The sequence below is a fragment of the Zingiber officinale genome, chromosome 7A (assembly GCF_018446385.1).
Source record: "Zingiber officinale cultivar Zhangliang chromosome 7A, Zo_v1.1, whole genome shotgun sequence".
NCBI lineage: Eukaryota > Viridiplantae > Streptophyta > Magnoliopsida > Zingiberales > Zingiberaceae > Zingiber > Zingiber officinale.
This window is the reverse complement of record NC_055998.1, coordinates 90029727-90054962: the sequence shown is the minus strand read 5'-3', so window position 1 is coordinate 90054962 and position 25236 is coordinate 90029727. Positions and strand designations below refer to the sequence as shown.

Below are 25236 nucleotides of genomic sequence, written 5' to 3'. Positions count from 1 at the left end.
ATTTGCTAAGATTGTTTTTAATTCAAAAACATCCTTTTTTAAATTATTATTTCTTGTTTTTAGCTTACATAGCGATCTGGTCATAGATTTAATACCTGAATATAAATGGTTAGGGGGTAGTAAATATACCTCACTTACCAGATATGTTCTGAAGTTGTTTCTTCCTCCTTACTGCAACTTTCTTGTGAGGAGCCTCCCCCTTCATCTATGCTCTCCTCCTGGTGACTTGCCATCAGTGCAAGTCCAGTGTACTCCTCCAGATCTGATTCTGATGATGACTCATCCCACGTCGCCTTCAAGGTTTTGTGCTTTGTTGTGGTTAGTCCTTTCTTGTTGTCCTTCTTCTTCAACTTTAGGCAGTCATCCTTGAGGTGCCCTCTTCATTGAAGTTATAGCATCTTACCTTCCTTGCTCTTCTTTTCTTTGCCTGCACTTGATTAAACTTATTAGTTGTAAAAAAATTTCTTGAATTTCCTTACCATATATGTTGTTTCATCATCATCGAAGGAGGTGTCAACGTCTGATTCATCCTTCTTGGATTTTATAGCAATATTCTTTGATTTCTCTCACTACAACAAATTTGTTAAAAGACAACACTATAAAGACAACGGTTTTTTAGGGAACTGTTGTTAATTTGACAAAAGACAACGGTTTTTGACAAAACCGTTGTCTTTTAGCTCTAAAGAAAAACAAAAGACAACGGTTTTTGTAAAAACCGTTGTCGTTGAGCGAATTGTTTTCTAATCAACAACGCATTTTACAACGGTTTTCTAAAACCGTTGTTTTTAAGCGTATTTTTTAGAGGATACGACTACAATTTTGTAAACCGTTGTAAACCTAATTCTTTTGTTCCATTGCCCTGGTTTAATGTCTTCCCCTCTCCGAAATATATTTTGGCGCGTGTTTTCCCTCCCCTTAGTCTTCAGGAACCCTAGGCAACTGTGTCTTTCTCCTCTCCTCATCCCGCGATCTCTTCACGTTCCCTCTCCTCACACAATCTCCTCTTCCCGATCTCCTCACACAATCTTCTCTACTCCTCACACGTTTTTGCCTTCCACCCCTTTGCACGAACCCCTCTCCTCAAAACTCCTCTCTGGCTAAACCTCTCTCGCAGACTCTCACCAGCATCTTTTGGTTTGTTGTTATTCCTTCTCCCATATGAGCCCTGTCTCTCGCAATGTCCGGCGAACGAGGAGCATATGGAGGTGGTCGCCGTGGCGGTGGACGGGGCGGTCGGGGTCCTGTTGACGGTGGCAGATCGCGTGGCGGCGGAGGAAGGGGCGGATATGCTCCGGCTCCTCGCTCTCAGGAATCGTCGACGACTCCGTCTGCATCGTACCGTCCTTCGCCGCTGGCCACAGCAGCAGATTCGCCTTCGTCCTCTTCTATCGGCGAAGAACTCCGGCATCTCACGATTGTCGAGCCCACGAAGGAGCAGACTCCTCAGTCGGCGGCGCCTCTGGCTTCTAGCAAGGGTTTGAGGCATCCGGCTCGGCCGGATTTCGTCACCGTCGGAAGGTCGTGCTTAGTTAGGACTAACCATTTCCTTGTTGAGATTGCCGACAATACTCTTTTCCACTATGATGTAAGTTTCTATGTTTCTCGTTCGTTATGCATCATTCTTCCCATTTGATGGAGAATACCTTGTTCTGAATTTGTAGGTGAGTATAGTGCCCGAATCAGTGTCCAGAGCTACCAATAGAAAAATCATCTCTGAGCTTGTCAAGGCGCATAAGGATAAAGCCTTGGGAAGGAGAATGCCAGCTTATGATGGAAGGAAGAACCTGTATACGGCTGGTACTTTTCCTTTTGAGTCAAAGGAGTTCACGGTTTCACTGCCTGAAAATGATGGAAGGTACTGTTTCTCAACTGAAGCTTTATGCTGACCGTATCTGTTAAAATCGTGTGGTTTTCCTCTTCTTCAGGAAGGCCAAGGATTTTAGAGTGATTATTAAGCTTGCTGGAAACACAAGCATACACAACCTGAAGGAGTTTTTAGCTGGTCGACAGATTGAGGCACCTCAAGAAGTCATTCAAGCCCTTGATATTGTTCTTAGGGAGTCTCCATCTACCAAGTACTTCTGTTTCCTTTTCTTTCTGTACAATTTTCTCAAGTACTATATTATTGTTAATATTATTTTCGTTGCAACTTGTTCTGCTTCAGGTATACTTCGGTAGCACGGTCCTTCTTTTCCCCGAGCTTTGGGCACCCATTGGAGAAGGCTTAGAATGCTGGAGGGGCTACTATCAAAGCCTTCGACCAACACAAATGGGCTTGTCTTTGAACATAGGTAAGTCTTGCTGGAAGTGTTCTTTGGTTTATCTGTTTTGAGGAAACTATCAATTTATCTAGGCTATATTCCATTATCAAAAGTTTCAAGTTCCAATGTTTAAATGTAATTGGGTTGAGAATAATAAAGTTTCAAGTTCCAAAAAAAGGGAAAAAACATGTTACATGGGAAGCAGTAAAGGTATGCATGTCTACTTATGATTAAATTATAAACAATTAAACATGTATATTAGACATTTACAATTTGTTTTTAACATAGGGTTCTCGCCAACCAGATGCGAAATAATGTGGTTTTTATGTGATGAGATATATGAGAGATATTATTGAAGAATTGGAAACTATCGAGAGAGATTCACTTCGATCAATAGTAATATTTGACATTCAATTCTCAATCTTCTCAAATATTTGTGTTTATCATTTTGCACTTATCATCTTTTGATTGTTTTTTACTAATCTAATCTATGTCTTTGTTCACAGTTCATCAAACCCCAGTACTCTAGAGAAGAAATTGATGAAGTGCGTTCCGAGTGGGCAGAATGCATACAAGACTATATTTATGACTAGGTATTTAAAATCATACAATGACTTGATCTATTCGGAAAGTATTTGCATATAATGCAAATTACATAATCTGATCCTAACAGATATGCCCCTGGAAACATCATGATTATTAAAACTTTAGTGTGTAGGACATCCAGGTAGAACATCTCTATTTTATATTATTATTCTTATACTGGAATGCATGAAATGTTTTTCAACATCTTAAGATTTTGAGATGTTCAAACATATATATCATTTGCTAGTAAAAACATTTCTGTAGGACTAACACACTTGTCAGATTATGATGAACTGATTAACTTTGAGCATCATGAATTGTTTCCTTTCTTAATGGACAGTTTTCTGCAGACTAGGATTTACACGTAAAGGAGGTGAGCTAGATAAATATTTTGAGCAGTTACTTGATTTATGAACATGATAATACATGGGGAAAATGCAGGAGCAAGACCAATTTAATTAATAGTATTGAGATTCTTGTTTTCTTTGGGAATGAAAATGGTTTCTCAATCAAACAAAATTTAAAATATTTGGAATTTGCAATTTGTTGGACATGATGAATGGTCGGAATGAGTTAAAGTTGGATGGAAATAACTTACACTTTGTTGAGAATCACAATGGCCAAGTTCATTCACATAGTTGTTTGGACTTACTTATGGCAAACCAAACCAAACCAATTTAGCAATCACTATATGCAAGATACACCAACTATCTAGACTTACCTAGAGTTGCTCTGATCTGACTGCTTTTTGCTTCCCAATGTATTCTGCCCTCCTTTATTTGCTGTTACTAGCTACAGGGATTGTTGGTTTATTCCGTGTAAGGCTTCACCTTGACTTAAGCAGGGTGGTGTTATCATATTAGATTATGTATAGCTTATGCGTACTTGGTATGTGTTGGATTCAACTTCATCTGCTTGCTAAAACGTTTTTGCCAATCCTGGTTTCAGTCCTTGTCCACTGCACACTTTTGCTCTATTCCATGCACTGGACGATTTAATTCAATTACCTTATTTCTTTAACTTATCTGCTGTACTATTTGTCCAACTTTGTACAATTAGCCTTGAACTAACAAAAGAAATGAATTTGAAGGGTTGGAACAGCCATATGAACCAGTTTCATAAACTTTTTTCGTGCTCACTTGCTTGACTACTCATGAAATTGTGAAGCGGCAACGTTTCTCGTGCTTATTTGGCCATTCTTTTTTTCTATGACTTTAACTATATTTTATTTTCATACCAGGGAGAAATTGCTGGGTTTGCAAGCTGGGTATGCAGAAAAAGAACCAATACGTGAAGATTGTTGCATATCCGATCTTGACTTGATTTATTCAGAAAAAGGACAAATTAATTTGCATGGTTGTGGTCTTATAAACTTAATTTTGTGGTTTCATCTTTTGTGGTTGTCATGATTGGATACTACTTGTGGTCATGTTTGAATAGCTTGTAGTAATTGTATATATAGAATTGTTTATAAACTTAAGTGAATGTACACATGTACCGGTTTTTGGTTGAGACAAGATGTATATATAAATTAAAGACAACTAATCGAATGTATATATGTTGAAAACTATTTTTGTGAATGTATAAATGTTACGTTGTACCAGTTTGTGTGCAATGGCCATGGTTTTAACCGTTGTGAAAAGTACATATATAGACATGCAACTGAATGTACAAAGACAACGATTTTTAACCGTTGTGAAAAGTATTCTAAGACAATGGCTTTAAACTAAATTTTGAAGAAAGACAATAGTGTATATGTTGTTAAAAGTATATCTGCGATCAAATTTTTGCAAAATTGGCAATTACAACGATTTTATACTGTTGCAGAACTGTTGTCTTTGGTATTAAAAGACAACACTTTAAATCCGTTGCATGACTGTTGTCTAATGTGGTCAAAGACAACGGTTTTAAACCGTTGTCTTTTACCGCACATTTAACAACAGTGGCAGTTACAACGGGTTTAAAGGGCTTATGACAACGGTTTTTAACCATTGTCTTTTAATGTTTTTGTTGTAGTGTCTATTTCCTGAGAATCTATAAGCGAGACTCATGAAGTTCAAAAGTTGAAAATAAATTTTCAAGAGTGCATACCTCAAGGTCCTTAGAGATGTAGTAAGCATCTACTAAGGCTGAACACTCTAGAGTTCTCAGAAAAGAGTTAAGTGTGTACCTTAAGAAATTATGATTTGTTACATTTTCTCCGAGGCTGTTGAGTTGGGTGATTAGGTCTTTGATCCTTGCATGGAGTTGGGCTACTTTCTCTCCCTTGTTCATCCGGAGGTTCCTCAGTTGGCTTCAGAGGATGTCCTGCTTTGCCAATTTAGCTTCCAAAGTACCTTCGTGGAGCTCCAGGAATTTCTCCTAGAGATCTTTGGCAGAGTCGTAGCTTTCAATCCGGCTGACCTCCTAGGGCAGAAGAACGCTAAGCATATGAAACTCTGCTTTCCCATTAGCCACGAAGTTGACTTGCTCCTTCTTCATCCATGTGTACTCTTCTTTCTCGGCTCTGTGCTGATCTGTAGGTGCTACAAAACCGTAATTTATAATTAAGAGAATTTTGAAGCCAGTTTTGAAGAATACTTCCATGCGCTTCTTCCACGTTGCAAAGTCTCCCTCAAATTTCGACGGGTAGATATTGGATCTTGCCATTTCTTTTACTTTAGATGGCGGTTAGTCCTTCTGAACCAAGCCTGGCTCTGATACTACTTGATAGGACCCGTGCGACCGGCAAGAGAGGGGTGAATTTCCCTTCAAAAAGAAAATAAAATCTTTCTCAATCTTTTGAAATAATAAGACACTTATATAAAGAAAAAATTGATAAACTAATAAAAAGAAAGAGTCTACTGATTTTACTTGGTTACAACCGAGAAGGTTGTTAATCCAAAACTTTGAAGTACTAATCAAATTCTCCTTTCGTCGTAAGCGGAGAAGCCTCTTACAAGCGTTGGAAGCACACAAAGTAGTAGAACACTTTAAAAAACTCGTGTACAAGTGATTCTGAACTACTAGGATCAGGGATGTATTTATAGCCCTGATTGGGGCACCTGAAAAGGTTCTAGGTGCTTGTACATAGATAAAATTGTATCCAGGTTGGAACAGATTGTAACACGTTTAGTTTTGATAAACTTTTAGTTTCAAGCGCCCGGAAGGGTTCCGAGCGCCCGGACTTTTGCGATACAACCCCTGATGAATGAGTTGCCCTAGGGGCGGCTAGGTGATCCAGGCACCTGGACTGAAGTCAACTTCCCAATTGACTTTTTGGTATGGGCTCTTGCTCCGGTTCTAGTCACTTGGGTGATTTCGGTCATCCGGAATAGGGCTCACCCGAATCCATTTTCTGACCTTCTCGAGCAACCTTCCACTCCAGCTTCTTGTCCCTTGGAAATGTCATGCACTTCCTTCTCGTCTGTGAACATACTCTTCTGCAATGCTTCATCCCTCGAACGCACTGAACCCATCAAATCTCTCTCGTGCTATCCTTCCTGCTAGCTGTGTCTTTCGCTCGATTTCCTGTGCTGCTAAGTTCTTGCACACTCAGAGACAGGGCATGAAAACACAACATGACCTAATTCTAATTTAGTTGACCACATCAAAACTACCTCAGGGTACTAATAATAAGAAGATAGTGCATGATACTATATATAAGGAGATTAAAGGATGCAGCCTCAGGTAAAAAAATACTTACTAACCAACGTAAGTGCCCCAATATAATCACCTGCTAATCAAAAATATAATCAATAACATAACACTACACTAACCTACTCAACTAAGTACAACTAATAAATCGGGAGTACATATAGTACCTTTAAACCTTCGCAAATAAATACATTACTGACATATAGCAAGAATATAGCAAGCATTGACCACAGGAGAAGCGCTTTATCACGGATGGTCCCATGGGCAGTAAGGGTAAATAACTAGTCAATATCTGTGGAAGAATGCTCTACCACGGATAGTCCTATGGGAAGACAGGATGAGGTAGCTATCTAGCTCTCCTATCACTGATTACGAGAGAACGCTCTATCACGGATGGTCCTGTGGGCAGTCAAGGTATGTAAAAAGTCACTGTCAGTGGGAGAACACTCTATCACGGATGGTCCCATGGATAAACAGAATATATAAGTGTATAAATTAAAAATGATATGTAAGCAGTGGCAGCCACCTCCAAGAGTAAATTTTGCTAGCTACACTATGGTATGGTCTCACTAGCATATAGTCACAAGCCCAAACAACCAACAAGGGGTCAAGTAGGATATTTAACTATTCGCTAAGGTCTACTTGTGATAGCTCAAGATCACTATCTAATCTAATGGATAGTTCAAATGCATAGACATGCATTAAGTAACAAGTCTAATAACATGTGTTTAAGTACCACAATAGCAAATATAATAGTAACAATCTCAATTGAGGAAATCATAGTCATCTAGTCATAATATCTCATTTGAAATCATGTAGTCGGGCGGGGGTGGGTGTCGGTCCAAAGAAGATAATCCAGTGGAATACTCTATCATCTATCTCGTATAAGCAAGTATAGTCTCGCTAACATATATGCACTTATATAGTATACAACTATACTATAATTTCGCTAACATATGGTTACAAGCTAAATGTCTGAGCATAAATCTATAATTATACTACGATAATACTCAAACAATACATGCATAAAAACAAAGAAGACTGCACAGATATTAAATGCACTAAATATAAAGGGCGAGTAATAAAGTATCAACTCAAGAAGCAAATAGAGTGAAGTCAAGATAAGTAGTAACTATTGTCTAATCAATAAATGACGATAAATAATTATGCATAAAGATCAAAGAATAAAGAGGTCAAAGCAGAAACTACCTACCTTGATTGTAGATCATATTCAATTCACAAGGTCTATCTCGAACATGAATCCTACATGATACTAAGAATCTAATGGTTTATTAATCCATATACAAACTCCATTGATTAATTAATCAATATATTAATTAATCCATTGACATAGTTAATTCCCAATTATTAATCTTCTCGACGATTTATTCTCACGAATTTATCTTACATAATTAGATTGTGATAAATATCAAAATAGCTGGTTAAATAATCCAAACCTCCATACCTGTCTATTAATTAATTTATCCAAATTAATTTATAGGTTAACAGCTTAATTTATTAATTTCTTAAACTCATTAATAACTTAGCTGTAAAATTAATCCTCACTTAACCCGATTAATCTCCTAAATCAATCCTTATTAATTAATCGATTAATTTATTAAACGGTTCTAATTCATTAATCTAGATAAATTATATTAATCAATCACAACTTTAATTAATCATATATCGTTTAATTAATCAAATTACTCTACTTACAATCTAATTAATCTACTGAATAAATCAAATCATTTATTGTTCATTAATCAACTCTAATTATCTTACCTTTCGATGGCGGCGATGGGAATCTGCTGGTGATGGGGTTGTTAGTGTCAATTAACAAAGAGGGTAGCGATCCGAGCAAATGTGCACACGCTCGAGGTCGAGCAAGAAAGGAAAAGACAGCTAGTTGGAAGGTCGGGCAACGACGATGGTGATGCACGAACACGCCAATAGCCATGGAAGGTTGCTTTGTCATGGACTGAGTAGGCGACAACCTGAGGCAGCTGGGAAGGGCACACAACATCACGGAAACGCGACAGTGGGCACGGCGTGCACTACGAACTTGAGTTCATCAGGAGGAAACGGCACAGAGGAGCGACATGCAGTCAACGAGGAAAGGGCGTAGCGCCGGTGTGGCCTTGCACACATCGATGAAGGAGCTGCGACAGCTATTGGGCGACGCTAGTCTTTCTAGAGGTGGAAACACTGTGTACGCATGGGCAGAGCTGCACCGGCGATTGGTTGGCTTCGATTGGGCGATGGTCGACTACAGTCGACATCGACGTTGGGCCGAAGAGACACTGGGCAACATCATCGTCCTCGCGAAGGAAACACTGCTGCACGATGCAGACAATAGAAGGGCGGTGGAGAGAGAATAGAACTTAGGGTTTTAAAATGTATATTTAATGCAACTCTCACTTTAATTGTGTAATCAAAATATGCTTTAGAAAAACTTGATACTATCCCCAATGAAATATCTTAACACCCATTTTAAAATTCTAAAAAAATCTAAAAAATTTCTAAAAAAATCCTAATAAACTTTATATATTCTTATAAATTTATTGCCTTATTAATTATCATTTATTTTGTTATAATTTTACTCAATAAGTTTAATTAGGACAATTTTAATAGTTTTACATTTTTATTATCTCCAACAATGAAACCCAATTTCATCCTTATTTAATTAAGGTTGCATATTTATTTATTTATTTCCCATAGATAACACTCTCCGCACTCCGCAGCAAGCTACGTTTACGCCCTTCGCACTACGCAGCAAGCAAGGAAGCTTAATCAAGGTAACCCTAAACCATTTTCTCCTTCCGCCAAAAAGATGGTGGCCGCTTGCATTGCTCGGTGAGGCAACCTCCCGAGCACTTGCTGCCCCACCAAGCACTGACAAGGCCACTTGCGAAGTAGCTGCTACCCTGCTGCTAGGCAGTGACGTAGCCACTCGTGAAACAACTGTTGCCCCGTCGCTAGGCAGTGATGCAGCCACTCGCAAACCCGTGCCCCGCAAGGTGGCAACGCAACTGCCTGGAACACAGCCACTATCGCGTTGTTGCCTAGTGGAGCAGCAGCCGTTCATGAGGTTGGCTCGTCGGGCAACGGTTGCTCGCGTGGTTACCACGTTGTAGCCTCATCTAATGATCGTGACCGCCGTCCTCTATATAATTATACAATAAATTATAAATTTCAGTTCCATAGACATTAATTATATATATATATATATATATATATATATATATATATTTTAAGATAAATCTTTTTTTTTGTTCTTTTTACACATTTATATTCTTCTAGTAAATTGTGTTTGCTGCTAAACTTAAAAACTCTAAGAGTCTAAAGTTATGATAATTATACAACTATGGTTGTAATGCATTTTTCCCCTCAAATTCACCTACTTACACCTCTATTATACAATTAAGCAATAAGCATGGATTTTATCTATGATATTAGATCACTTTAAGATTTTCAATGTTTAAATAGTTTAGATTATTAATTTATTTTTTGTTTATTTTTATTAGGAAACCACTATATCTACAATGCATATATTTTTTATAAGAAAAATCCATAACAAGAAGAACAAAACATTTGAGATGTTAAAGTTGAAGAATTTGATAATCATGGACTAAGAACTCAAATTTATGCTTATAATGATAACATTAGGGATCAAGTTCGAATGATATATTTGTAAAAAGGTCCATCTCAACCTTTAGGCTATGAATTCCAAAAATGACAATTTGTAATAAGCTAATTTAGACAGTTCAATCCTTCATGGTTTAAATAATTTGGTGATTGGTTGGAATATAGTATAAAAAAAGATATCGCGTATTGTTTATATTGCTCTCTCTTCAAGATAACTATGGGAAAACAAGTAGGAGGAGAGGCTTTTGTTAGCAAAGAATTCACAAATTGGAAGGGTAAAACAAGTAAAATATTCATGTTGGCCAACATGACAGTGAGCATCATAAAGCTCGAATAAATTGTGTAGCTTTGGTGAATTAAGATGAGCACATTTAATTAATTTTGCACAAACAATCAAAGCAAATGCAGAATGATCATCGTATCCATCTCAATGCTTCGATTGATTGTATCAAAGTTTTGTTATGATAAGGGAATTCATTTCAGAGTAATGATAAAACATAAGATTCTCTTAATCTAGGTAACTTTATTATTCAACTAGACTTTTTAGGTTCTTAAAATAAAGAGATTAATGATGTAATATTGAAAAATGCTCCTCAAAATTGTAAGTTAGCATCACTTGATATTCAAAGGATATAGTGAGTGCTTGTGTAACTAAAATGATTAATGTTATTATCAGAGATATTGGTGATTCATTATTCTCTATTTTAGTTGATAAATGTCGTGATGTGTCAACAAAGGAGTGAATGTTAGATGTTTGACATTATGTGGATAGTAGTGGACATGTAAATGAGTCTTTTATTGGAACTAAACATGTTACCAATACTAAAATACTCTCACTTAAAGTTGTCATTGATAAAATATTCTCTAAATATAATTTGAGCATGCATAAGTTGAGAGGAAAGGATTTTGATGGACCAAGTAATATGAAAGGTAAATCTAATTGTCTAAAAGCACTCATTTTAAAGGTTATCTCATGTGTGTTTTACATACATTGTTTTGTCCATCAGCTTCAACTAGCTCGTATAGTTGTGGCCAAGAAAAATCTTCCGATTTCTAATTTCTTTTATGTTAGAGATGTGGTAAATGTTGTTGGATCATCCTATAAATGTTCTAATCTTCTTAAAAAGAATCATTCAGATTTTATTGTTGAAGCATTCGAGAGAAATGACATTTCAAATGACCAGGGAGTTAATCAAGAAACTACCCTTCAACATGCTAGAGATACACATTGGGGTCACATTATAATTCTTTGATCAACTTAATTTTTATGTTTTCTGCTGTCAATAATTTCCTTGAAATGATTTCAGAAGATAATTATAGTTATCCTAATAAAAAAATTGAGGCATTTAATTTATTGGAATTAATACTTTTATTTGATTTTGCATTCAATCTACACTTGATGAAGCATGTTTTAGGGATTTTTGAGTGAATTGTCACCAACATTGCAAAAGAAAGATCATAATATATATTGTGAATGCAATGGATTTAGTGTAAGTATGCAAATACTTATTCCCAATTATGAGAGATGATGATTGAGATTCATTTTTAAAAAAGGTTCATTGTTTTGGTTAGCAACATCACATTGATGTTCTCAAAATGAAGGATATCTTCAAACATTCGATAACACGTGTTACCCCTATCATAATCTACCAAAAGTGATAAATTTGTATCACTATCATGTTGTTTTATTCTATGATGTTATTGATGTGTAGAAAAGAATTATTTTTTATAGTTGATAATGAAGCTATTGTACAAAGATTTCAAAATATGAAAACTTGGAAAGAACAATTATGAGGTACTTGTTTTGTAATACTTTATGATTATAAGATTTTTTTTATTTTATTAATTATATTATATTGTTATTGTTTTGCCCAAAGGATATTCACATATCTCCACAATGGCATAATATTGTCCACTTTGGGTCTAGACCCTCATGACTTTGCTCTTGAGCTCTCCCCAAAAGGTCTCATGTCAATAGAGATATCATGCATCCTTTTTAACCCCATGATCTTTACCAAATCTTTCCAATGTGGGACTTTGATTGAACCCTAACAATCCTCCCCTCAAACGAAGGACCACAATTACTCTCATGGTCCGGGCCTCCCCGCAAGCATCCGCAACCGATCACCTTGACCTACTCCGGGCCTCCCCGCGAGCATTCGGTCACCTTGACCTGCTTTGGGCCTTCCTTGCGAGCATCCGGTCACCTTAACCTACTCGCTTCCCCGCGAGCATCTAGTCACCCTGACCTGCTTTAGGCCTCCCCTCAAACATCCAATCATTCTAACATGCTCTGGGCCTCCCCGCGAGTATCCGGTCACCCTGACCTGCTTCGGGCTTATCCGTGAACATCCGGTCAAACCATGACCTGCTTCGGGCCTCCCTGCGAGTATCTGGTCACCCTGACCTACTCATCTCCTTGCAAGTATCCAGTCACCTTGATCTACTCCAAGCCTCCCCGCAAGCATTTAGTCATTTTGACCTGCTCCGGGCCCACCCTCAACTTCGTTCAAGGCCACCCCACATGGCATCTGATCCGGACCATGGCTCTGATACCATTTATTGGGACCGAAGGATGTTCACATATCTCCATAATGACATGATATTGTCCACTTTGGGCCTAGACCCTCATGGCTTTGCTCTTGGGCTCTCCCCAAAAGGCTTCATGCAAATTGAGATATCATGCATCCTTTTTAACCCCATGATCTTTACCAAATCTTTCCAATGTGAGACTTTGATTGAACCCCAACAATTTTGCCATAATCCAAAGTTTCCGGTTCTGTCAAACTTCACCATATCAAACTTCGCAGAAGTTGTCCCCGGCATGTTGAAGAAATCCGTCAAAAACCTGTAGCTCTGATACCAGTCATCCTGACCTGCTTCGGACATTGAAAAGATTTGGTAAAGATCATGGATTTAAAATGATGTAAGATATCTCTATTGGCATGAGACCTTTTGGGGAGAGCCCAAAAGCAAAACCATGAGGGCCTAGGCCCAAAGTGGATAATATCATGTCATTGTGGAGATATGCAAACATCCTTTATGCACAACAAATGATGTCACGCCCCCAAAGGAGTCTCTGCCAGACGAAAATCCGGCAGCATCTCCCCTGTACCGGTGACAATCTGAAGCATCCATACAAGCAAAAAAAATACATCAGCCACATGCGGCTGGAATATTTATGCACAAAAGAAACACAACCACGCAGTTAATATTCACAGCCTACCCGGCTGGATAAGAGAAATGAAAACAATCATACAACTGACATGTAGCCCACACGGCTATATCAAAAACACAACGGGAAGTCGAAGGGGAAACCCACAAACACAAAAGTCCACAAAAACACATCACAGATATGAAGTCCATAGTACAAGTATCAAAACCTAATCAGTACTCAAAATACAACGAATACGAAATGTAGATAAGAAGGAACAAAACCACAACTCATCCCTCGGATATGACACGGGAAATGGGACCGGCTGGCAATATGCTCCAAGCATCTCCATATCATCTACCTACTGCCTGAAAAGTCAAAATGGTATAGACGGGGTGGTGAGTACAGGTAACTCAGCGGGTAATAGACAGAATAAAGCATGGTTTGCATAAATAAGTAGGAATCAAGAATACAGTCTCCTAAGTAAAGAATAGAGTCATGCTGTCAACAGTGTAGTACATCTAACTATATCTAACACAACAATGGCATATGAATGAACCCGACATAATAAATGCACATAACATAAATGTACATACCCGAAAAGAATCAATACCATGGTACCAACATCCGTAAACTCACCGAGTCAACAACACCTGTGCAATACATATACAACTACAAATATATGTAAAGTAAATGACATGTATGCGGCATGGCATCCATATGCAGCATCCATAGCTCAGACAAATGCAACAATACACAATCACATGCAACTAATATCTAGTAGACATGTATGCGAAAATATCCTCACAGATACACCGTGCATCATATGCAAAAGTGCATGCATGCTCCATGGCCACCCCCGCCACCTCTCCAGACACCACGACCCCTGTATGGCCGAGAGGCTTGGGTCCGTGACAAACCATACTAACCTCAACGTACGTAACCGCTATAGAGCGACTGAGGCGTTCGATACACTAAGTAGTTATCTAACTACATAGCATCAGGGTCCCTGACTGCCCACACCATGAGCCCCCTGACTACTGAACCCTCCAGACTCACTACTCAAGAATGATCGAGGTGGACAGAGTACATACTGAGCGGCCTAGTGAACAGGACAGGACAGCGGCAACTGCTCCAACTACCACTACCCATGAGTGGTCGAGTGTGCGGCGCTAGATATGACTCACGACTCCCTCTCACCACAAGGGAGATAACAGTCGTCAGCATGCAATAAATGATGAACATGATACAGATAATCAGGATACAAAAACCCTATCACCATCAATGCAGCCACCCCAACCTCATAAACCCCTCTAACCATCCTATCAGACGTAGCTACACAAACCACTAAGCAAATGGAATGTTAATCATGTACAACCCATAACACGTACCAATCACAACCTAGACAAGTATAGACCACAAATATCCAATACAGTCATCCCTACAACCCTCTACATGTGTATAAACAATAGAGTCACAGATAACAAGAATAGAGACTGTAAAGAATCAACCCAGATCATATCAAAGATCAAGCAAAGGTGACAAGCAGGAAAACAACAAATAATCTGATTTAAGGAATGCAACCTACTTATCCAAATATAACCATGCTTTTAAAGTTCAAAGAACTAAATAGAAATTAAGGAAGAAATACCCGCCTCGATATATCCCGCAATCAACAGAACCACCACGTCACGCAGCACGCCGCCGATCAAGGTCCTGTATCACATATACAAATTTATATGACTAAATATGTGCATACTACAGATAGACGAATTACCTTTAAGTAAATAACCCACTGAAAGTAATAGCTACTGTGATCACTATTCTTTCCACTGGTCAAGCTAAATTAATTATCAATTTAGCTTAACTCATCCCAAACTAAATTCCCATTAGACTCTTCCATAATCACCTAACATAAAACCTAAATGTCACTGAAGTCATTTTAGATTCAGGTTAATATTTAGTTACAACATTAAATTATATCTAACCATGGTTACTGCTCTCTTCCCTTGGTAAGATTAGGTTTAGGTTAATTCACACCCAAAAGCCTCCAATTACCCAATATAGAATTTTTATCACTGTCAACTAATACCGATCACACTAATTTCCAGAAACCCTAGTGAAACAGTACACTAAGAGTTTTTAACACCTAAACAACCGCATCTTAATGCTTCTGCCTATGATCCAGATCAAGGCATATAGGGATTCCATTTATTCACACTCTACTGGATACAATCTATTGGACACAATGTTCGGTCAAGAGAGTATGAATTAAGCAATGCATCATTTCCCTACCACAGAAGACTACATGTTGCATCTGCACCAACCAGATCAAGAAGAAAGAATAGCAAGAAGTCATAAAAAAAAATCCGTTAACAACAACAAACGATTCGACCTCATTACCTCTTCTTCTTTAATCGCTGGAGACAATCACAGATATGATGTAGAAGAGTAATCCCCAGCAGATCTGTAGTGGCCGGAATCACAACACCAATCTCTGCTTCCCAAAGAAAACCACCCGAATCAACACTAGAAAAGATCAAGGTTCGAATTCACAACCAAAACCAAACCCTTACCTCCGAGATCGAAGTTAGGGCTCGACTTGTTCTTGCCGACGAACAAAACAGGGAAATCGGAAGGGAACAATGGGCGTTACCTCACACAACCTGTCGTCGATGCCCAGATCCAACGCCGATGCCCTCGGTTCCCTCCCGACAGCCGGCGAAATCCCCAAACCGAGCTCCGTCGCTATTGTTCACCGAGATCAGAGAAGGGAGGAAGGGATCGGGGAGGAAGAAGGTTCGGCTCTAACTAACCTTTCTTCTTGTCGAAGCTCCGAGGTCCCCTCCTCGCCGGCGCCACCGAAAGAAGAAGAAGTCGCCGGTCTCGGTCGCGTGACGTCTGAGATCGCGAGCGACAGAGAAAGAACAGAGAAGAGAGTCGGGGGAAAAAGAAAGGGCTTCGGTGCTTTATAGCGTGGTTAATCCAAACCTTAGGTTAGCTTAATTAAAACCTAAGTTTAATCTTAATCAATTCCCACCTAATTTGGGTATTCCTAACCTGCCTCCATCTAACCGTATCGACATATCCCTTAAAACGAGTCATACGGACTCCGTTTAACTCCAGAACAATTTCTAAAAAAAAATCTTAAAAATTTTCCTAAGGTTATCCCACGATAACCCTAAAATAAATCCGCATATCTTACATTCTCTCCCACTAATAAAAATTTGGTCCCCAAATTTACCACTACCAACTAAAAGCAAGAAGTAGTAGATAAACTTATTCTAGTTACTGAACTAAACTTTACTCACCTTCAGTAAATAGGTGTGGGTAACTGGCTCGCATCTTATCTTCCAACTCCCAGGTGGCCTCTTCATCTGAGTGATGCCGCCATCCGACCTTGACCAGTCAAATTGTCTTGTTCCGCAACCGGCGCTCTCTGCTATCCAAAATCCGAACTGGAATCTCCTCATAAGATATATCCGGCTGAAGTACAACTGATACATCAGTGAGAATATGTGAAAGGTGCGGTACATATCTCCTCAACATAAATTTATGGAATACATCATGCACCCCAGTAAGTGATGGTGGTAGCGCCAGTCGATACACCACCTCACCTATCCTCTCGAGAATCTGGAAGGGTCCAATGTAGCGAGGTGCCAACTTACCCTTCAACCCAAACCTTTTTACTCCTTTCGTAGGGGATACTCGTAAAAATACATGATCACCAACAGAAAACTCTAAAGGTCTCCGTCTCCGATCCGCATAACTCTTCTGTCGATCCTGAGCCTCTGACAACCTGCGCCTGATGGTACAAACCATCTCTGCATCACGCTGAAGACTCTGTGGCCCCAAAATCTGTGTTTCCCCAACTTCTATCCATAAGGTGGGAGATCTACATGCTCTGCCATACAACGTCTCATAAGGTGTCATCTGTATCGCTGAATGATGACTGTTGTTGTAGGCAAATTCTACTAAATGTAAATGATCCTCCCAACTACCTCGGAAATCAATGACACATGATCTCAATAGATCCTCTAGTGTCTGTATGGTGCGCTCTGACTGACCGTCTGTCTGGGGGTGGAAAGCCGTACTGAAATGTAACTCTGTACCCATAGCCTGCTGTAAGCTCTGCCAGAAACGTGAGGTAAACCGCGGATCTCTATCCGAAATAATACTGAGAGGTACACCGTGAAGTCTGACAATCTCTCTACAATACAACTCTGCCAATCGATCTAATGAGTCCGTCCTACGGATCGGAAGGAAATGAGCAGACTTGGTTAATCGATCAACGATCACCCAAATCGTATCATGTGTTCGCCGGGTTCTGGGTAGACCCACGACGAAATCCATCGTGATATGCTCCCATTTCCATTCCGGTATCTGTATCTTCTGGAGTAAACCAGCGGGTCTCTGATGTTTAGCTTTCACTTGCTGACATACAAGGCATCGTGCAACGAAATCCGCGATGTCCTTCTTCATGCCAGCCCACCAATAAGAACGTCTCAGATCCCTATACATACGTGTACCACCAGGATGAATCGCAAATCTAGACCGGTGTGCCTCCTGAAGTAGGTCCTCCCTCAAAGCAGGTAGCTCAGGAACACACAATCTCCCACGGAAGTATAGAATTCCATTTCCATCGCAAGAAAACCCTGTCTGCTATTCTGGGGTGATTCTACTACACAAAAACTACAGATGCTGATCTGTAGCCTGAGCTTCTTTAATCCTCTCTACAATGGGTGACTGGGCAACCATAGATAACAGAATACCCTGCTCAGTCTGACCCTGTTCTACTAATCTCAACTCAGAAAATTTCTGTACCAGTTCTGTAACCATCACGCGATGACAGGCAAGAACTCCTCGGGATTTCCTACTCAACGCATCAGCTACCACGTTAGCTTTCCCTGGGTGGTAGTTGATCGTACAGTCATAGTCCTTCAAGAATTCCATCCATCTCCTTTGTCTTAAGTTCAATTCTTTCTGAGTAGATAGATACTTAAGACTCTTATGGTCCGTGAATATCTTGAAGGTAACTCCGTATAGATGGTGTCTCCAGATTTTCAGCGCATATATAATCGCTGCTAACTCCAGGTCATGCACCGGATAATTTTTCTCATGCTCTTTCAACTGACGTGAGGCATAAGAAACTACCCGTCCATGTTGCATGAGTACTGCGCCTAACCCCTGTAATGATGCATCTGTATAAAGTACGAAGTCATCATCTCCGGAAGGAAGCACTAATATAGGTGCCGAAATGAGTCTTCGCTTCAGTTCCTGAAAACTCGTCTCGCAAGACTCTGTCCAGCAAAACTTCACCCCTTTCCTGGTCAACTGAGTCAACGGCAGAGCTATGCTAGAGAAGCCTTCAACAAATCTGCGGTAATACCCGGCCAGACCAAGAAAGCTACGAATCTCCTGTACAGACTTTGGCTGTTCCCAACTGGTAACCGCCTCTATCTTTTGTGGGTCCACGGATATACCATTGCTAGAAACAATATGTCCCAGAAAACCCACAGAAGATAACCAGAATGCACATTTGCTGAATTTTGCATAGAGACGTTCTCGCCGGAGCGTCTCCAATACTATACAAAGGTGTCGCCCATGTTCTTCTTCGGATCGAGAATATATCAATATGTCGTCGATGAACACAATCACGAACTGATCCAGGAACTCCAGAAATACCCTATTCATCAGATCCATGAAAATTGCTGGAGCATTGGTAAGCCCAAATGGCATTACCAAGAACTCATAGTGTCCATATCGAGTACGGAAGGCTGTCTTCTGTATATCTGAATCTCTCACACTGAGCTGATGATAGCCAGAGCGCAGATCGATTTTTGAATACACACAAGTATTCTTGAGCTGATCAAATAGATCCTCTATACGTGGCAGTGGATATTTGTTCTTAATAGTCACTGCATTCAGCTGTCGATAGTCGATGCATAATCTCATCGATCCGTCCTTTTTCTTCACAAAGAGTACCGGAGCTCCCCATGGAGACACACTAGGACGGATAAACCCTCTATCCAGCAGCTCCTGTAACTGTACTTTTAGCTCCTCCAACTCCTTAGGTGCCATGCGATATGGAGCCTTGGACACTGGTGTTGTCCCCGGAATCAACTCAATCGTGAACTCCACCTGCCTTTTCGGGGGCAAGCTGGGTAATTCTTCTGGAAATACGTCAGGGTACTCCTGAACTATAGGAATGTCAGAAAGCTGTGTAGTAGTATCCTGATCAATCTTAATCATAGATAACAAATACCCCCGACATCCTTGAGACAATAATCTCTGAACTTGCATCGCTGAGATGACAGAAATTCCCCCATCCTTGGTACCCATGAATACCCAGGACGGTAGACCCGGAGGTCTAAATGTAACCACTCTAGCGCTGCAGTCGACGATAGCAAAATATCTGGCTAACCAGTCCATACCCAAAATGATGTCAAATTCTAGCATATCCAGAACCTGTAAGTCCACAATAAGGGTCTGACCCTCGAAATCCAATGGACAATCCCTAATCTCCTGACTGATATTTAGTATCTCTCCCGAGGGTAAAGATACCGCTAATGAATGAGTCCGACGAACCGGTAATCTACAAATCTTACTCAGAAATATCCGAGAAATGAAAGAATGGGAACTACCAGTATCTATCAATAATTCAGCAGGAAATGAATAAACAGTAACCATACCGCGAAAGACCGATCCCTCGGCCCGCTGTGCCTCCTCGCGAGTAACAGCATAAACTCGTCCTACTTCCGGGCACGATGGCGATACCCAGTAGTGGTCTGCAACTGTACTGGTGGGGTAGTAGTGAACTGCGGAGGCTGGTGCGTGGTAGCATACTGCTGCGGCTGGTGAGTAGTAGTATACTGCTGGGGCTGTATCACGGGACAAGAGCTAGGTGGTGCTGGCAAATACGGGTGCACCTGATGCGTCTGATGTGATGGAACCGAGGTAGAATACTGCATAGTCACTGGTACTACTGGGTACTGCTGACTCTGAATATGGTATACTTGTGCCTGAGAAGGTGGTATATGCTGCTGAAGTGGACTACCCTGTGCCTTCTGTGATCCCTTCTGTCGTCGAGTCTAACTGCTATGACTCCCTTGCGTAGCAACCTTGGCAGCTTCCATCTGTGCTTTCAGAGTACAATCGCGGCTCACATGCCCCGGAAGCTTGCAATAGTAGCATACCTTTTGACCCAGTGGACAATTGGTCTTAGAGTGACCATCAACACCACACTGAAAACATACAAGTCCACTAGATTGATCCTTCCAGTACTGATGGGAGGGACGAGAGGAATCAGCTGATGATCGTGCTGTCTTCGGAATTCGATGAGACTCTCCCGAAGTAGTCTGTAACCTATGCCCTTTAGTTCGCCTTTTTTGACCCTGATTCTGTGACCTCTGATTTGAAGTTGCACTTTGAGCCTTTTGTTTCTCTTTTCCCCGTTCCTGGGAAACTTGCTGCTGTGTCATCTCAATCATCAAAGCTCTATCTAACACCTCCCGGTAAGTAATAGGAGTAAAGCCAGACATTCTGATACGGATATAAGCGGCAAGGCCCTGAGTGAACTGATCTAACCGATCGCTCTCCTGGGCCACAAGATGTAGGCAATACTCAGCTAATCGGTTAAATTCTGCATCATATTCCATCACCGACCGATCGCCCTGCTTCAGCTGTAAGAATTCTTGTCGACGGGCCATACGATAAGGAGCTGGGAAATACTGTCTCTCGAATGCATCTCGGAATAAAGTCCAGGTGATACTCTGGTCTCCAAAAAGTGTCTTCTGCATCTTCCACCAAGTAACAGCCTGATCTCTTAGGTGGTACGCAGCTAAGTCAGCCTTTTCTTCTTCGGTACACGACAAATACTCGAAAGTATCCTCCACATTTCCCAACCAAGAACGAGCAACAGTCGGGTCGGGAACTCCATGGAATAAGGTAAATCGGTCCTTTACCGACCGAGCTAATAGAGGGATATGAGCTCTATCCCTTACCCAAGGAGTAGCAGCAGGGGTAGGGACCACTGGTGGTAATATAGGGGAAACCGCCTGAGGCTGAAAACCCGGAGCTCTCATAGGAACCTGGGGGGTCTGTCCCCGACTATCAATCTCAACCTCTGCAGGACTCCTGAAAGAATCTGCATCCTGCTCCACTGGCTCAGACTCCACTGACTCGGCAGGTCGCTTCCGTGGTCGTCCTGGACCACGTCGCTGACTAGGGGCGGTCTCTCTATGCTTCATTCCTGATACCAACAACAATGTAAGGCTATAGAATAATAATCTAACAGTAAGGTAACTTACATCCTATTGCTTGGAGATATCTTGCCGCTGCCTGGTCCCAATATCCGAATAGTCACATCGGAAAAATATAAATTCCAAGTATACACCTCGTAAATCTCGTAAACGTCGTAAATCCCGTAAACCTCGAAAAACCTCATAATCCTCGAAATCCTTGGAATTCCAAGACCCGAGAGATAGACGACGTAACCTCAAAATCCAAAGCACAAAATAACGTAAACCTCCAAAAATCCAAAACACGAAAAACAAGCATCGCAAACCCTGCTCTGATACCACTAATTGTCACGCCCCCAAAGGAGTCTCTGCCAGACGAAAATCCGGCAGCATCTCCCCTGTACCGGTGACAATCTGAAGCATCCATACAAGCAAAAAAATACATCAGCCACATGCGGCTGGAATATTTATGCACAAAAGAAACACAACCATGCAGTTAATATTCACAGCCTACCCGGCTGGATAAGAGAAATGAAAACAATCATACAACTGACATGTAGCCCACACGGCTATATCAAAAACACAACGGGAAGTCGAAGGGGAAACCCACAAACACAAAAGTCCACAAAAACACATCACAGATATGAAGTCCATAGTACAAGTATCAAAACCTAATCAGTACTCAAAATACAACGAATACGAAATGTAGATAAGAAGGAACAAAACCACAACTCATCCCTCGGATATGACACGGGAAATGGGACCGGCTGGCAATATGCTCCAAGCATCTCCATATCATCTACCTACTGCCTGAAAAGTCAAAATGGTATAGACAGGGTGGTGAGTACAGGTAACTCAGCGGGTGATAGACAGAATAAAGCATGGTTTGCATAAATAAGTAGGAATCAAGAATACAGTCTCCTAAGTAAAGAATAGAGTCATGCTGTCAACAGTGTAGTACATCTAACTATATCTAACACAACAATGGCATATGAATGAACCCGACATAATAAATGCACATAACATAAATGTACATACCCGAAAAGAATCAATACCATGGTACCAACATCCGTAAACTCACCGAGTCAACAACACCTGTGCAATACATATACAACTACAAATATATGTAAAGTAAATGACATGTATGCGGCATGGCATCCATATGCAGCATCCATAGCTCAGACAAATGCAACAATACACAATCACATGCAACTAATATCTAGTAGACATGTATGCGAAAATATCCTCACAGATACACCGTGCATCATATGCAAAAGTGCATGCATGCTCCATGGCCACCCCCGCCACCTCTCCAGACACCACGACCCCTGTATGGCCGAGAGGCTTGGGTCCGTGACAAACCATACTAACCTCAACGTACGTAACCGCTATAGAGCGACTGAGGCGTTCGATACACTAAGTAGTTATCTAACTACATAGCATCAGGGTCCCTGACTGCCCACATCATGAGCCCCCTGACTACTGAACCCTCCAAACTCACTACTCAAGAATGATCGAGGTGGACAGTGTACATACTGAGCGGCCTAGTGAACAGGACAGGACAGCGGCAACTGCTCCAACTACCACTACCCATGAGTGGTCGAGTGTGCGGCGCTAGATATGACTCACGACTCCCTCTCACCACAAGGGAGATAACAGTCGTCAGCATGCAATAAATGATGAACATGATACAGATAATCAGGATACAAAAACCCTATCACCATCAATGCAGCCACCCCAACCTCATAAACCCCTCTAACCATCCTATCAGACGTAGCTACACAAACCACTAAGCAAATGGAATGTTAATCATGTACAACCCATAACACGTACCAATCACAACCTAGACAGGTATAGACCACAAACATCCAATACAGTCATCCCTACAACCCTCTACATGTGTATAAACAATAGAGTCACAGATAACAAGAATAGAGACTGTAAAGAATCAACCCAGATCATATCAAAGATCAAGCAAAGGTGACAAGCAGGAAAACAACAAATAATTTGATTTAAGGAATGCAACCTACTTATCCAAATATAACCATGCTTTTAAAGTTCAAAGAACTAAATAGAAATTAAGGAAGAAATACCCGCCTCGATATATCCCGCAATCAACAGAACCACCACGTCACGCGGCACGCCGCCGATCAAGGTCCTGTATCACATATACAAATTTATATGACTAAATATGTGCATACTACAGATAGACGAATTACCTTTAAGTAAATAACCCACTGAAAGTAATAGCTACTGTGATCACTATTCTTTCCACTGGTCAAGCTAAATTAATTATCAATTTAGCTTAACTCATCCCAAACTAAATTCCCATTAGACTCTTCCATAATCACCTAACATAAAACCTAAATGTCACTGAAGTCATTTTAGATTCAGGTTAATATTTAGTTACAACATTAAATTATATCTAACCATGGTTACTGCTCTCTTCCCTTGGTAAGATTAGGTTTAGGTTAATTCACACCCAAAAGCCTCCAATTACCCAATATAGAATTTTTATCACTGTCAACTAATACCGATCACACTAATTTCCAGAAACCCTAGTGAAACAGTACACTAAGAGTTTTTAACACCTAAACAACCGCATCTTAATGCTTCTACCTATGATCCAGATCAAGGCATATAGGGATTCCATTTGTTCACACTCTACTGGATACAATCTATTGGACACAATGTTCGGTCAAGAGAGTATGAATTAAGCAATGCATCATTTCCCTACCACAGAAGACTACATGTTGCATCTGCACCAACCGGATCAAGAAGAAAGAATAGCAAGAAGTCATCAAAACAAATCCGTTAACAACAACAAACGATTCGACCTCATTACCTCTTCTTCTTTAATCGCTGGAGAAAATCACAGATATGATGTAGAAGAGTAATCCCCAGCAGATCTGTAGTGGCCGGAATCACAACACCAATATTTGCTTCCCAAAGAAAACCACCCGAATCAACACTAGAAAAGATCAAGGTTCGAATTCACAACCAAAACAAAACCCTTACCTCCGAGATCGAAGTTAGGGCTCGACTTGTTCTTGCCGACGAACAAAACAGGGAAATCGGAAGGGAACAATGGGCGTTACCTCACACAACCTGTCGTCAATGCCCAGATCCAACGCCGATGCCCTCGGTTCCCTCCCGACAGCCGGCGAAATCCCCAAACCGAGCTCCGTCGCTATTGTTCACCGAGATCAGAGAAGGGAGGAAGGGATCGGGGAGGAAGAAGGTTCGGCTCTAACTAACCTTTCTTCTTGTCGAAGCTCCGAGGTCCCCTCCTCGCCGGCGCCACCGAAAGAAGAAGAAGTCGCCGGTCTCGGTCGCGTGACGTCTGAGATTGCGAGCGACAGAGAAAGAACAGAGAAGAGAGTCGGGGGAAAAAGAAAGGGCTTCGGCGCTTTATAGCGTGGTTAATCCAAACCTTAGGTTAGCTTAATTAAAACCTAAGTTTAACCTTAATCAATTCCCACCTAATTTGGGTATTCCTAACCTGCCTCCATCTAACCCTATCGACATATCCCTTAAAACGAGTCATACGGACTCCGTTTAACTCCAGAACAATTTCTAAAAAAAATCTTAAAAATTTTCCTAAGGTTATCCCACGATAACCCTAAAATAAATCCGCATATCTTACAAATGATATCAGAGTCATGGTCCAGATCAGATGCAATGTAGGGTGGCCTTGAACGAAGTTAAAGGTAGG

General features: G+C 40.7%; 2 protein-coding genes and 2 long non-coding RNA genes across 4 annotated transcripts; 2 read left to right on the top strand and 2 right to left on the bottom strand.

Moving 5' to 3' along the window:
• The first annotated feature begins 1177 nt into the window (after positions 1-1177).
• On the top strand, positions 1178-2228 carry LOC121999516 (protein argonaute MEL1-like). Its single transcript, XM_042554188.1, has 4 exons — positions 1178-1585; positions 1662-1855; positions 1926-2075; positions 2165-2228. Exons 1-4 carry the CDS (start codon positions 1178-1180, stop codon positions 2226-2228), a joined length of 816 nt encoding a protein of 271 aa, XP_042410122.1.
• A 399-nt stretch (positions 2229-2627) lies between these two features.
• Positions 2628-2854, top strand: LOC122000250. Its single transcript, XR_006117042.1, has 2 exons — positions 2628-2657; positions 2768-2854. It is a non-coding gene; the product is annotated as an uncharacterized LOC122000250 (long non-coding RNA).
• Positions 2855-14934: 12080 nt separating this feature from the next.
• Positions 14935-21886, bottom strand: LOC122001747. The gene is made up of 2 exons (XM_042556651.1): positions 19974-21886; positions 14935-14997 (listed from the first exon to the last, which is right to left on the bottom strand). The coding sequence occupies exon 1, from the start codon at positions 21528-21530 to the stop codon at positions 20373-20375; it is 1158 nt and encodes a 385-aa protein (XP_042412585.1). The 5' UTR covers positions 21531-21886; the 3' UTR covers positions 14935-14997; positions 19974-20372.
• A 1729-nt stretch (positions 21887-23615) lies between these two features.
• Positions 23616-24905, bottom strand: LOC122001748. Its single transcript, XR_006117457.1, has 4 exons — positions 24780-24905; positions 24540-24711; positions 24367-24463; positions 23616-23679 (listed from the first exon to the last, which is right to left on the bottom strand). It is a non-coding gene; the product is annotated as an uncharacterized LOC122001748 (long non-coding RNA).
• Positions 24906-25236: the final 331 nt, after the last annotated feature.

Coding starts and splice junctions, on each gene's coding strand:
- LOC122001747 (XM_042556651.1), bottom strand. CDS start 21,530: ATGAAGCATAGAGAGACCGCCCCTAGTCAGCGACGTGGTCCAGGACGA.
- LOC121999516 (XM_042554188.1), top strand. CDS start 1,178: ATGTCCGGCGAACGAGGAGCATATGGAGGTGGTCGCCGTGGCGGTGGA. Junction 1,856..1,925: donor CTGCCTGAAAATGATGGAAG/GTACTGTTTCTC, acceptor CCTCTTCTTCAG/GAAGGCCAAGGATTTTAGAG. Junction 2,076..2,164: donor AGGGAGTCTCCATCTACCAA/GTACTTCTGTTT, acceptor GTTCTGCTTCAG/GTATACTTCGGTAGCACGGT.